Source organism: Seriola dumerili, unplaced genomic scaffold (assembly GCF_002260705.1).
Source record: "Seriola dumerili isolate Sdu_G_001 unplaced genomic scaffold, Sdu_1.0 BDQW01000478.1, whole genome shotgun sequence".
NCBI lineage: Eukaryota > Metazoa > Chordata > Actinopteri > Carangiformes > Carangidae > Seriola > Seriola dumerili.
The window spans coordinates 1864711-1877195 of record NW_019174733.1 but is presented as its reverse complement, the minus strand read 5'-3'; the positions used below and the strand labels follow the sequence as shown (position 1 = coordinate 1877195).

The window sequence follows — 12485 nt, the reverse complement described above, 5'->3', positions numbered from 1 at the left end:
TTTTGCTTGGGCATTCGGACCACAGTATATGTATGTTACAGTGTGGATTACTGACACATGGAAGGGGAGCGATGGAGAACATACAGAAAGACGTACGCACACATACACACACACACACAGACAATGTCTTTGACTTCTGACTTCACAAATACCCAGATTCTGGCCTAGGATTATAAGGTGTTCGTTTCAGGGCATTCCTAATTGAAGATTCAACATGACGGCTGCCCTGATAAACTGTCTGCATGGGTTTGATCAGTCACCATCTCCTATAATTCAACAAGGCACAACATACTCAAACAGAAGCTATCAGGGCGCTATGTTGAATGCAAAGGATGTCCCAAAGAAAGCACCGTTCTGATAAATCCCCCTAAAGCTTCCTTATTCAGCAAGAGTGCAAGGAAAAATGATACTGTTAGCTCAACAAACACACTGTGCAGTTGATTATTTCAGCAGAGTTATAAAAGAGAGCAGAAGACAAATACTTTTCCCTTGGAATGGAACACACAGCTCTCACTAAACCCCAACTATACCAGATCCTGCAGACATAAAACATTAAGGACTTCGAAATGATGAAAGAAACTCAGGATGAGTAACTTGTCAAACCCAGGATTTGATTAAATTTATTCTCCCGATGCACACAAACACACACACTTAGTCCTTGCATTGTTGCTGAACAGGTTTCAGGGGATTTGAGTTTCCTCTACAGACATCACCATTTAAATAGTCATATTGACCCTGGCAGGGCACCACCATCTAGTGGCAATCTAATGGCATGACAATTAATACACTGTATTACTAGTGGGCTTTTCACCCAGTGCAGTGAGTTAAAAAAAAGGAACAAATAAAAAATAAAAAAAGGGTGGGGGGAATACCCAGATTTGATATGCACAAGACTGGTACGGTGACATTTAAATTCTGAAAGGAACTGATGATCTCTGAAACCTCAGCCCCAGCTGGGCGAGGACCCAGAGTTTAGAGAGGGGCTGAGATCACAGAGAATTGGGGCAAAGGGGAGGCCAGATTGTTTTGATTGTGCTTTGGCAACCTAGCTGGTTAGGATTTGAAGAACTTCCCACAAGGACATTTTCTGCTCTCTGAAAGTACAGCCACACACAAAACTTCCTTTGACAGAAAGCAGATCAATTCAAATCTCAGTGGTTCTTGTTCATTTTCTTCCCTTTGTGTTAGCTCTTCTAAACCCATGATTACTATATGACATCTCAGATTTTTATGACATTCCTTCTGTACTTTCTTGGAGCATGATGCTATGAGGAGGGTAATCATGGCTAATGACATAAGACTTTTGGCAGATTGGCTTTCAAATGCCAAATATGAGTTTGGTTTGATGATCAAATAGTGAGGAAAAATTGAGAGCTCATCGGCCACATTTAATTAAGTCACAGTCTATTTAATTATTTCCAACTAGTCAGAGCAGAAGCTGACTGGGCCAATGAGGAGGAGGACTGACGCTGGTGTGAGTGGGATTTCTGCTGTTTTGGTTTTGGTCTGGTCTGAGCACAGTGTAGAAATGAAAGGCAAGGAGAGGGATGCAGAAGCTACACTGGTACATGCAACATAGATACAGTATACTATTTGCTGAAGAGGAAAAAAAAACACTTGCACTGCACCCTGGGTAATAGGACACCCATTTTCTTTTTACTCACAATAAATCACTACCAGTGAGTAGTTAAAATAAAGTGGCGTTTTCCAATGGCAGCAGGGGAGGAAATACATCAAAAGTGTGTCACTGGTCATAAAGAAACATGGGAAAAACAACAAAAGAGAACAAAACATGATAGAACAGAACATACTGTAGGACAGACTTCCATTGCAGTAATGGAACTGTCATCTTTCTAAATGCAACTCTCTTGTTGGAAACTACTGTAATAGGATAAAACATAAAGCTGCGTCCATCACCGGAGTCTGAGACATGAAAATATTAAGGAAGCAAACAGAAGTAAACAGTTTATCTAAATGAAACTAGAGTGTGAAAAGCCTGTTGATTCTAGTGAGCTGGCAGAGCAAAAAATGTCTGAATAATTGAGATGACACAGACAAAGGAAGGAAATGGTGGGTATCTCTTTTAAAACCAGGCTTTGTCTCTACTTCACTGCTACTGTAATTGTCTGTGACCTTTTGTGGAAATATGGGATATTCACCTGAATTACTTATCCAGTAGCTAACATTTCCTGACAAGTGACTACTACACATAGGTCAGGTTACATTCAAGTGCTGTTCCTGCCTTAATGGTGATGTTATGTCTGCATAAAAACAGGGAAAAAACGGCTCATGGGGCATTTTACTGGCCCATAGTGAACAGTTTTGAATTTAACAATTAACAGCACATTATGTCTAGATTATGCTAGACTATTCATAATATGGGAGCATTTGACCTGAAGAAACGTGGTAACACATGGCTGAGCTCATTACTCTCAAATACTCCCATCAAGAGCATTTATATGTAAAAACAATATAAAACAGTAAGTCCTTTCCACTAATATTTTAAATATAAGGTCATGGCCTTGTGCAGAAAAACTATAAACTAAAAATCTCAATATTCTGTTTTATGCTGCAGTAGTACAGAGTTTCTGTCTATGCATTATTGTAAACAATGTTTTAAAGTGTTCCAAACTTCAATGAGATATCAGGATTTACAGTATCTGACCTTATCTTACAATAGATTTTTTCTTGTTAGTCTTTATAGCTGTCAACTATTACAATCAGCATAATCTATTATCAATTATTGTGTATCTACTATGTCTATCTACTGTACCACTAAATTTTATGACTGTAAATTTCCAGTCAATACTATACAGTCTGTGTTTGCTCAGATAAAGTAGCGATCCAATGGTTAAACCAAAGAGAAAACACATTTATAGATGACAACACCTACATTTCAACTGCGAAAAAAAACAAATCAGATACTGACTGATGATCATACTATAATGGATGTTATGAAAGTTCAAATGGGAACCATATTAAACACTTTCCTAAGGGAATGATGGCGTGACAACAAACAGTATATTACCTTTAAAAACACAGTGCCACAGTACAGAAGAACAACGACACAATGAGAGGTATAACATTAGTGTACAAACTAGTAAAGCCTTAAGTATAATGAGACAGACAGACCCACAGGTAGGTGTGGGAGTGACAGGAAGGGGAGGAGGGAGGCAGGGACGGAGGGGTGTTGATGGGGCAAAATAAAGGCGCAGCTTTACTCACGTCGTTTGCAGCCACACTTCTTGATTCGCTTAGGGTCTGTGATGTCATCATGACAAGCTTTGCAGTAGAAAAAAGCTCTAAAGGTGACACAGTAACAATGTTTAGCACTTACAATGATCCATGTGCATTTTACATAACCCGTGACCGCTTGTTGATCAGGATGGCTGGATTACCTCTTCACTTCTTTGGCATCACTGGCGATAAAGAATCCCAGTGTTCCCTCCTGCATCTTGACGTGGTTGCCCGGGTTGATGAGGATGCTGAGTAATCAGAGAAATAGACACATGATGCTCATTAACGTCTGGACAACACTCAGTTCATGCACACAACATTGCTAATCAAGAGGAATGGTACACACGCGTGTTGAAGCCCTTAATCGAGTGCTTGGTTTGCTCTGTTGTGTTGTGTCCTATGTGTCATCATAAACACACCTGCTCCTCTTAACTTTGGGCAGTTTGCTGATGTGATACTCACACGGATGGACAGAATGTACAACAGTATGACTGAATTTTAATTCTTTTCTTTACAGAATGGTATTGGATTGCCCCAGGGTGAGAAGGGGGGCAGAGAGGCACAAGTAAAGGGACAAAGGCAGAAAGAATTAAAATCATGGCCATGAAGTGGTTTTAGCCTCAGCACTCAAATACAGTCATCTAGTCAAGAACAAATGTTATGATGGCCACTGAGACATGGCTGTAGTACAGAGAATGTACAGTAAGTGTCATTATCTCGGTTAGTATTTGACAGTGGGATGCAAGGGAATGAACAGCTCTTTTCCTCATCAACACTTGGCTCATTCTGCTCAGTGATTCACTATAGTCGATGGGAACCCTCCAGGACAAATACAATTGCTGGAGTCCCTTAAAAATCAGCAGTGACTCTGCTCCATTGAATTATAGTGTGAAAATAATTAGAATGCATGTCATGCAAGGTCAATATTGACTTAATAAGATATAATAAAAAATAAAATGTATTATGGCTTGCTGAACAACAGCTGCACTAAAAATAAATATCACAGGATGTATTACTCAAACTAATTTTATTATGAGTGAGACTCAGTTTAATGCCCTAAGCACTGTAAGCGACTGGCTGTATCATTCCCCATTAATTAGACTGAGACAAAGAGTAGACACTACACACACATATTGTATACACTCACACACACGCACACACACCCTGGTCATTAATGGTTACCTGTGGGCAACAATCATCAATGATGTGAGTGTGAACTAAGAAATAAAAACATTGAACCCAGACATCTTTAAGGGTCACACTCCTTCAAAATATGAGCCCAGATGAAAGCTGATGAAATTTTAATTCTTATTTTTCCAATTTTCTCTATTTCAAACTGAAACTTTTGCGGATTTGCGACAATAATATTCATCACATGGATCACAGAACTACAGGACGTCTTTCTCACCAGCTTGACACAAACATTTGTGACGTTTAATTTTGAAAGAGTATGTTAACTGTGTACACTCAGGCAGAAGTGAAGTCGTACATCCAAGAAAACATCTATCACACTACATCTTTCCTCTGGGCTCTGGAAAAGGTTACACTGGAGAAAATAAACAAAAATATTAAGGGAGCAATTGAATCCATATACATATCGGGATGTGATCAAATTGCACCAGTCATGCAGATCAGATTTTTCTTTCCACACTGCAAGAAGTAAAATAGCATCTAACATTCACTCAGATTGAATGGCCCCCAGAGAAGTAAACAGGCATCACACCTGGCATGCTCTTTAGTCAAAAACAAATGAAAGAAATAGATCAAATCAAGACAGTTCCACAAACATTGCTGCCCAAATCTGAGATTTTACAGGTGTATCTATCCAAGACATTTTTCTTCAGTCGGGTGCAAACTGGTGAATAGAAACTTAAAAAGCATCAAAACCTCATATTGTGAGCAACAAGGCAAGCATCAAACACTTTATGTGATAGTGTCATAGCATGCAGTTACCAAACAGCATGAAGAGGACAATAATCAAACAGAAAGGCATAGCCACTGCAGTACAGGTATAGGGACAGGTACGTAGATGCAGACGGTTGCAGTAACTTCTGTGCAGTTGGATTGTTTCTCAAACACCAAACTGACAGGAAGTGACCTCACTTAAGAACATCTACTCGAGAGACGCACGAGCATGACTGTACATAGTGGCTGAGACACACACACACACACACACACAAACGCACTTTCACATACAACCTCTCCCTCTCAGGGTAATCACACACACACACACACACACACACACACACACACACACACACACACACACACAAACACACACACACACACACACACACATGCACAGATGGATATACATTTAACACTGAGAACATGAGAGGGTGATGAGATGCAAAAGTGAAATGTGGGGCACTTGTGAACATTGTAGACTTTGGTTATTAAATTTCAGTTTGGATAAACTTAATGCTATCCAAATTCAACAGCTCCATGCCTTTCCTAGTGTGTGAAATGATGAAAAGAAAACAAAGGTTGGCAAGGTGCTGCTGGTGTATTAAAACCATGAAGAAAAAGACATGCTATCATATCAGCTACTGCCTACAGCAATGGCAGATAATCAGTCAGTTTATTTCAAGATTAAATCCAAAAATGTAGAACAACAGATTATCAGTGCTTATCGACACCACATCTGAGGTCTAAGTTATGTGTATATAAACTCCTCACTGATCCTGAGTCAAAGAACCATGAAGTACTGTTCTAGCAATGATTTGAAAACACCATGAGTGGAATAATTAGCTTGGCAAAGCTAACATACAGTAGGGTAACAACTGAGTGACACTGAAAAAGAACTGAAAGTGAGAGAAATAAACTAAGCAAAGGACTGGTAAAGGGCAAAACTGAAATGATCAAAAGATCAAATAAGAGGTAGATATGGAGAGGGTGAGCGTTTGGCCTTGGTACACCGACAACAGCAAAGACAAAGAAACAGCACTTCTACAAACACGTCCAATTTATCTATCCTCTCTCTGCCTGCAAAGAAGTTAGTGCATTAAGCACAAGGGACACCATAAAAAAAGAGTTCGAAAAAGAGGCCTGTGCGATAGTGTTTGGAAAAATATCCTGAGGGAAACTCCCAAAGTCAGAAGCTTTAAAGTGGTGGAGATTGGGTGGAACTTTGGAAGTAAGATAAGGTAGAGGGCATACCGCTTTCGGCTTCTGCAAACAACAAGAAAAAATCTCAAATCAAACAGTTATCATGAACATAGAAGAAGAGGAGAATATGATGTTACTAATGTTGTTTGGCCAATTTCGTAGGCACGCCTTATATGGCAGCATGTGGCACAACTCTGTACACACACTGTATGTCATGCTTGCCCGATGTTGAGGTCCTTGCACTTAAAAATTATTGTTTACTAAAAAAATATATAGTTTTAACTGTGCTTATCTTAATAAGGGCATAATCAAATAAACTGGCACTGAAAATTTGGCAGTACATTTTCAAAAGAAAATGGCCAAATGGAAAATGATCCTTTTGTTGCATCATCAAAATCATTATGAAAAAGTAATAAAGTATTATAGTGTTAAAGTATAGTTGTTTTCAATAACTTAACAAGCTCAAAAGAAATAAGACCTCAAGAAAAAATTAGTATATCATATCAAAATGGCCATCATTTGCTATGCAACCTTGCCAGTACGCAAAAACATTTGACACAGGTGAAAGGGAAAAGGTGAGTGGGATTTGGCAATTGAGATTACTGAAAGGTAGAACTTCATGTTGTTACTGGTGATAAGACTGACACTGATGTAGAGTTAGTGATTATTATACAGACTGAACAGGGACAGAATAGAAGTAAGTTAAGGAAACACATGACATGAAACTCAAATGTGCAGCAAATTGGTTATTTAGGCGTGAATGTTTCAGCACAGTGTAACTGAAATGAGACAAAAAAAAACAAACAAAACAAACAACTGAATGTTATGTTGTTCCAGTGCAGTCGCCTGTTAACCTGTTTTTTTGGATTTTTACATTTATTCTTGCAAACCTGCAAGTTAATTTAAGTTAAGTTTAGTTAAGTCTCAGCCTTGGGAATATGTAGTTACCTCTACCAAGGACACATAGTCAGTATTCTCAGTTTCATTTATGAGTTCAATCAGTCAAATTTTCAAATCAAATTTTGTGGAAAATTAGAACAAGAGGCCAAAGAATAAGTGATAAGGATTTTCTGCTCATTTTCTGCTCAAATCCCAGCATGATAAATTGCAGGAAATAAAAAAAAAAACATTCCTGAATATATACTATTATTAAAACAGAAATATAAGATAACTGTGTAGCCATGGCAGAGGTATATGCATTCTGTGTGCTTTCTATATTTGTTGTATGTAACATATGGTTTATTTAATGTTTTAGGGGGAAAAAATAACCTTCGTATACACTTTAAAACGTAACTCATATTGGTATGGTGCAGCATTCAATTGTTCACCAAATTAATCTCATCAAATGTTATACAAATATTAGCTGTGATCAAAGCTGCAAACAGGACTTGGGGGGAAAAATATCAGATATTTATTAGAAGTAAATCACTCGGTAGTTCAATGTTACCACAGTTGTACCTGATAACAATGGAAGAAAGATCCACTCTACAAACCTGCTCTCTCTCTGCTCAGACTTGTATTCGATGGCAATAAGCAACAGCTTCAGCTTCACATAGCACAGCCTGTAAAAGATGAGCACTCATTAGAGGAGAGCAGTATATGAGCAGATAACTGCTGTTCAAACACAAAAATCCACATTCTTACATTCCCACGGCCCCTCTTTTGTCTTTTTTTTCTCCTTTACTTCAGAATTGTTAGCTACCTACCATTGACAGTGGGCTTGCTGAGTGGGGAAAGAGTGATACTTACTCACAGACAGTGGGGAAGGAGAGGCCCACAAAGGCACTGGACAAATACTCTGTGTACATCTCATTAGCCACTCCTTCAAGGTAATACTTCTGCCATGTGTCCTCCTCAATCTGACAAAAAACAAGCACGGAAATGTCACATGTGAAGATTAAAAAAAGGAAGAAGAAAGCAACACTGTTTCCCTTCCAATCCAAGCAGTCCAATGTGGTCTGCAGATGTTCCCCTGCACAACATCAGCCTGGTCATTATAAGCTGATCCATCATCTTTATGACATGAGAACAGTTCTTTGATAGAAGCAAGCACCTCTTCAATTCTGAGCCACAGAAACACTGAACAGATTCCATATGAAATGTCATAGTAAAATATGATGTGCCAGGACTGAAAACACTCTAATAGAAGCCCTTCTCTGGACAAAGACGTCAAAATTTCCCCGGGAATGTGCTGTGTCTGATGGATCTAGTCCGTCTGTCAGCAAAGAACTTACTGTATCAATTTATGTTCACCTCACCTTCAATCTCAGAATAAATCATTTCATTTACAAAAATGCAATGTGGGGATTCATTCATCCATATTACTTCAGTCTGTTCAGAAGGAGTGACTGAGACAAGGCAAGTTAATCTTGTCCTCTGTGTTACCTCAATGAAGGACCTCATGGAGAATAGGTTGGCTAGCATTGTGGACAGGCCCTGAGCCAGACAGCTCTGGGCAATGAAGCCTGCCTTCAGCTCCGCCAGGCAGATAGCATCGTCACCCTCCTTCCAGTTCCAGCTTGGAATGTTCAGCAGATGGGCCTTCATCACACGATACAGACAGAGGAGGTCACAAGACACAGAAAACTACGTCAGTAATAGCTTTTAAAGGAATAGTTCAACATTTAAAGAATTACACCCTTTTTTTAGCGGAGAGTTAGCATTAAATGAGAAGATTGATAGTAAATATCAAACTTGTGCAAGCAGCGGATTAGCTTAACACAAAGACTGGAAAGCAGTGTGTAGTGTTTCCCTCCTGTTAAAATTATTTTTCCCTAAATCCCCCCTCTGTGGTTGGGGTTGGGGCTTAGTAAAGGTAATGGTTATTTATTCCCTAATATTGTGCCTTCAAATTCCCAATGCAAACAATCCCACAATGCAATGAGTTGCATTTTATCGATGGTAAAAATCGGCATTGGGCTGTTATCTCAATTTGCTGCTCACTATTGAGAAAACTATTGAGTGTCCATTACATAGGGAGGAGTGAATGAATGAACAAGGGGGTTACTGTGGAAAAAGCCCAGGACATAATCCTTAAAACAAAGTGTATGAATGAAGTGTATGTATTCCATGAAGAGCTTTTCCTTTAAATTATTAGTGATTTTGAATTTGCTGAATGAAATTGATAATACAATAAATCATTAATTTACCACTGCTAGTGCATTTACGTTTTATCAGCCAACTCTTAGACATGTTAAGTATTTACATAGAAACCCTACATAGGTCGTTTATAGTGTCAAAAGGTGCTCCAGTCCAAACATCGATGACTGTAATAATTACACAAAAATGCTACATTTGAAGGGTGTTATTTTCAAAAGTGTACAAAGCTACTGCACATAAGTGAAGGGAACCCCTGCTGCTGTTGTATTGTGCTGATCTATTTTTTTTCCTGACTTAAAAAAACGAAGGTTATATCCATCCTTCATGAGTCAACAGAGAGTGTGGGCTGTGGAGTGAGTGGACACTCGTATGACACATGTTGCTGTTAAATAACCAATGATGAAACCAACTACTGAAATGCACAGCCCAGCTGTTATACGGGCAGGGTTGTGGTTTATCCCGTAATTTAACTTTCTGCCTTGTGAGGGAGGATAGAGAACAGTCAAGATGAGGCGAAGCAATCTTATATATCACAGGACAGCAAAGCGTATTTTACCTTGTTATGATATTGTAGCATCTGTGTGATTATTCTGATCTTGGGATGATAGTTCTTGATTGAGATGACCCTAGAGGAAAAACAGGCAGACACATTGAACACTGAATATGTAACACCTTATCTAGTCACTCATTTCAAAGTCCAGATGATATAGTACCTCATGATGTTGGAGGCATCTTCAGCATCTGGATCTGCACAGTATTTGTTGGCAAGGATTAAACAGGCATCTGCTGACTCGATCTGTGTGTAAAGGGCCAAAGAAAGAGATATATTAACATTATTCATTCACAGTCCTCCTTTCATAAAATTAAACAAACTTGCAGATTTAACCATGGCCAGTGTCAGTACATTTAGTCAAAATATTCATGAATGTGCCACAGCCTTTTCCCTTTTTTCTCTCTTCTGTCTCTATCCATTTTTGTCAAGAAATAAAAATAAAAGCTGAGATGGATATCCATGTACTGTCATCCTGCACTAGTTTGCTCTACTCTCTATACCCACTAAAAGTGAAAAATAATAATAAAAGTAATAAAATGGAAAACCTCAAAATTACTGGTTTACTAAATGGAATTTTGCTCTTCAATCTGTCAAACTTAATCTATAATTTTATGTGTTCATTTCTCCAAGAGTCCTGTCACCAACTTCACCGACTGTACCTTCACTCGGGCCAGATCGTGAGGGTTGAGAACAGATCCCTGGTAGAACTCCACTTGAGTAAAATGGCGTTTGAACAAGGCTTCCAGCTCAAGATTAGGGGAAATACTAGCACACAGAGAAAAGAGGAGAGGAGTTGGCGCATGTATGGATACCTGATGTATACAGGTTGACTGTGCATTGTTTCAAGCATTGTGTTCAGTGCTAACCTACATGTGGTGAGGAGGAAGAAGTTAACTTACTTATGGAGAAAAACAATTTCTACATTGACATCATCCCTGTCCTTGTGTAGGAAGTCTTTGAGGAAGTTGGAGACACTTTCGAGGGTAATATGACCACAGACCACAATATGCCTGGAAGGGGGGAAGAAATCATCTTGAGTGGGCAACATAAATCACTCCAGACACTGGCATGTCTCCCAAAGATAATCACTCAAACCAAAGCACACTAAAATCTAACTTAAATATAGACTGAAAAAAAAATCTATATACATGTCAAGAAATGTTGTTTCAAAGCAAACAAGTAACTGAATTATATCTTTTTTACCATAAAAGTGAATATTTTCCCCCATGTAATGAAAGTGGTTAAATTCTGCACGACAAGTGCAATCAAACACTCAACTCTGAACCACTTTAGAAAATCCAAGATATAATCACACAGCCCACAGTGGTTGGACTGTCATCCGTTCTCAATATAAAAACTACCCCTTCAGCCAAACCACCCCTTTGTGAGTTGAATGGATGTTGACAAAGACATGTACATCAATATGCTTGTGCTTTTATACAGAACATTACTAAAACTTTCAAAGTGATTTGGAGGCCTGTGGTTGACACAAACTCTAAACAGGACCTCGGAGTATTTGACGGGTCCCTGGCGGGATTCGGTAGTGCATTACAGCTGAGAGAGCTGTCAGAGGGTGCACAGGGCTGATTACAACACGAAGGAAGTACGCGGTTAGATTAGAAGGATTTTTGGGTTGAAGTTGCGTGTCCCTGGTTGTCCTCTGCCTGCACTGTGGGCCAGAATGATCGAGTTGAAAGGTTAGCTTCACAGTTATATCAACTATGAGGGTCATTTTAATAAGATTTTAATAAGACACAGTGAGTTTGAATGGTCACTGTCCAAGTCTTATTAAAATCTTCACTGTCTCAACAATAAAACTTGTGGTGCTTCTGTAAATGTCAAGTTTTAGTGTCCCAGAGCTGAGAGAAATATTCTTTTTGCTCAATATACGCAGTAGGTTTTATCTTACTCTTTTAATATCACTGCAGCACTGTCATATTTAAATAAAGTAGTATTGTTGTTGTTATTAAAAACGCTTGGAAAATACAACTAAATTGTCATGGTTATGATAGGCAATTTAATCACACTAATCTAGCGGATTTAAGACACTCCGCAGTATACGCTTCATTTGCACTGTGGTAAGCCGAACTACCCTTCCGGACTTTAAGTTAAATGTCACCAAGTCATATTGCCAAAACCCCTAAGTGAGAAATCCAAACATGCTTGGTGGAATCCAGCCCTTATATTGACATGGATTAGTGTGGACACTCGGCAGACACCCTAATTACCCTATGGAGACCTGTAAGGCAATCTGTGTAATGACAATGGCCTTCTCCACTACTTACAAGGATGTGCCAGGAGACAATTGAACCACTTTAGTTTTGAGTGCCTGGGTACTGGACAGCTTTGCACTCAACACTATAGATATTAAGTTACTCTTTCCTAAAATTAAAAAAAGGCAGTGGTCATATTTATTCACTGTTCAAGTTCTTATCATCAAACTCAATTTGTTATGACAGGTTTACCTCAATCCATTATCATGCTGTTA

General features: G+C 38.8%; 1 protein-coding gene across 13 annotated transcripts in view; it reads right to left on the bottom strand.

Moving 5' to 3' along the window:
- The window catches only part of LOC111235220 (calcium-activated potassium channel subunit alpha-1), a 156698-nt gene that overhangs the window by 57487 nt on the left and 86726 nt on the right, over positions 1 to 12485 (bottom strand). For 6 of the 13 annotated variants that reach the window (XM_022763603.1, XM_022763596.1, XM_022763595.1 and 3 more), the window contains exons 10-19: positions 10897 to 11007; positions 10657 to 10762; positions 10158 to 10240; positions 10001 to 10070; positions 8731 to 8886; positions 8095 to 8204; positions 7839 to 7907; positions 3399 to 3485; positions 3226 to 3302; positions 1665 to 1673 (exon numbers count right to left, since the gene is read on the bottom strand). In XM_022763603.1, coding sequence (XP_022619324.1) covers positions 1665 to 1673; positions 3226 to 3302; positions 3399 to 3485; positions 7839 to 7907; positions 8095 to 8204; positions 8731 to 8886; positions 10001 to 10070; positions 10158 to 10240; positions 10657 to 10762; positions 10897 to 11007 — 878 coding nt within the window. Of the gene's footprint in view, positions 1 to 1664; positions 1674 to 3225; positions 3303 to 3398; positions 3486 to 6396; positions 6409 to 7838; positions 7908 to 8094; positions 8205 to 8730; positions 8887 to 10000; positions 10071 to 10157; positions 10241 to 10656; positions 10763 to 10896; positions 11008 to 12485 lie in introns of all 13 variants that reach the window. The other 7 variants (XM_022763601.1, XM_022763604.1, XM_022763605.1 and 4 more) reach the window with 2 other exon arrangements.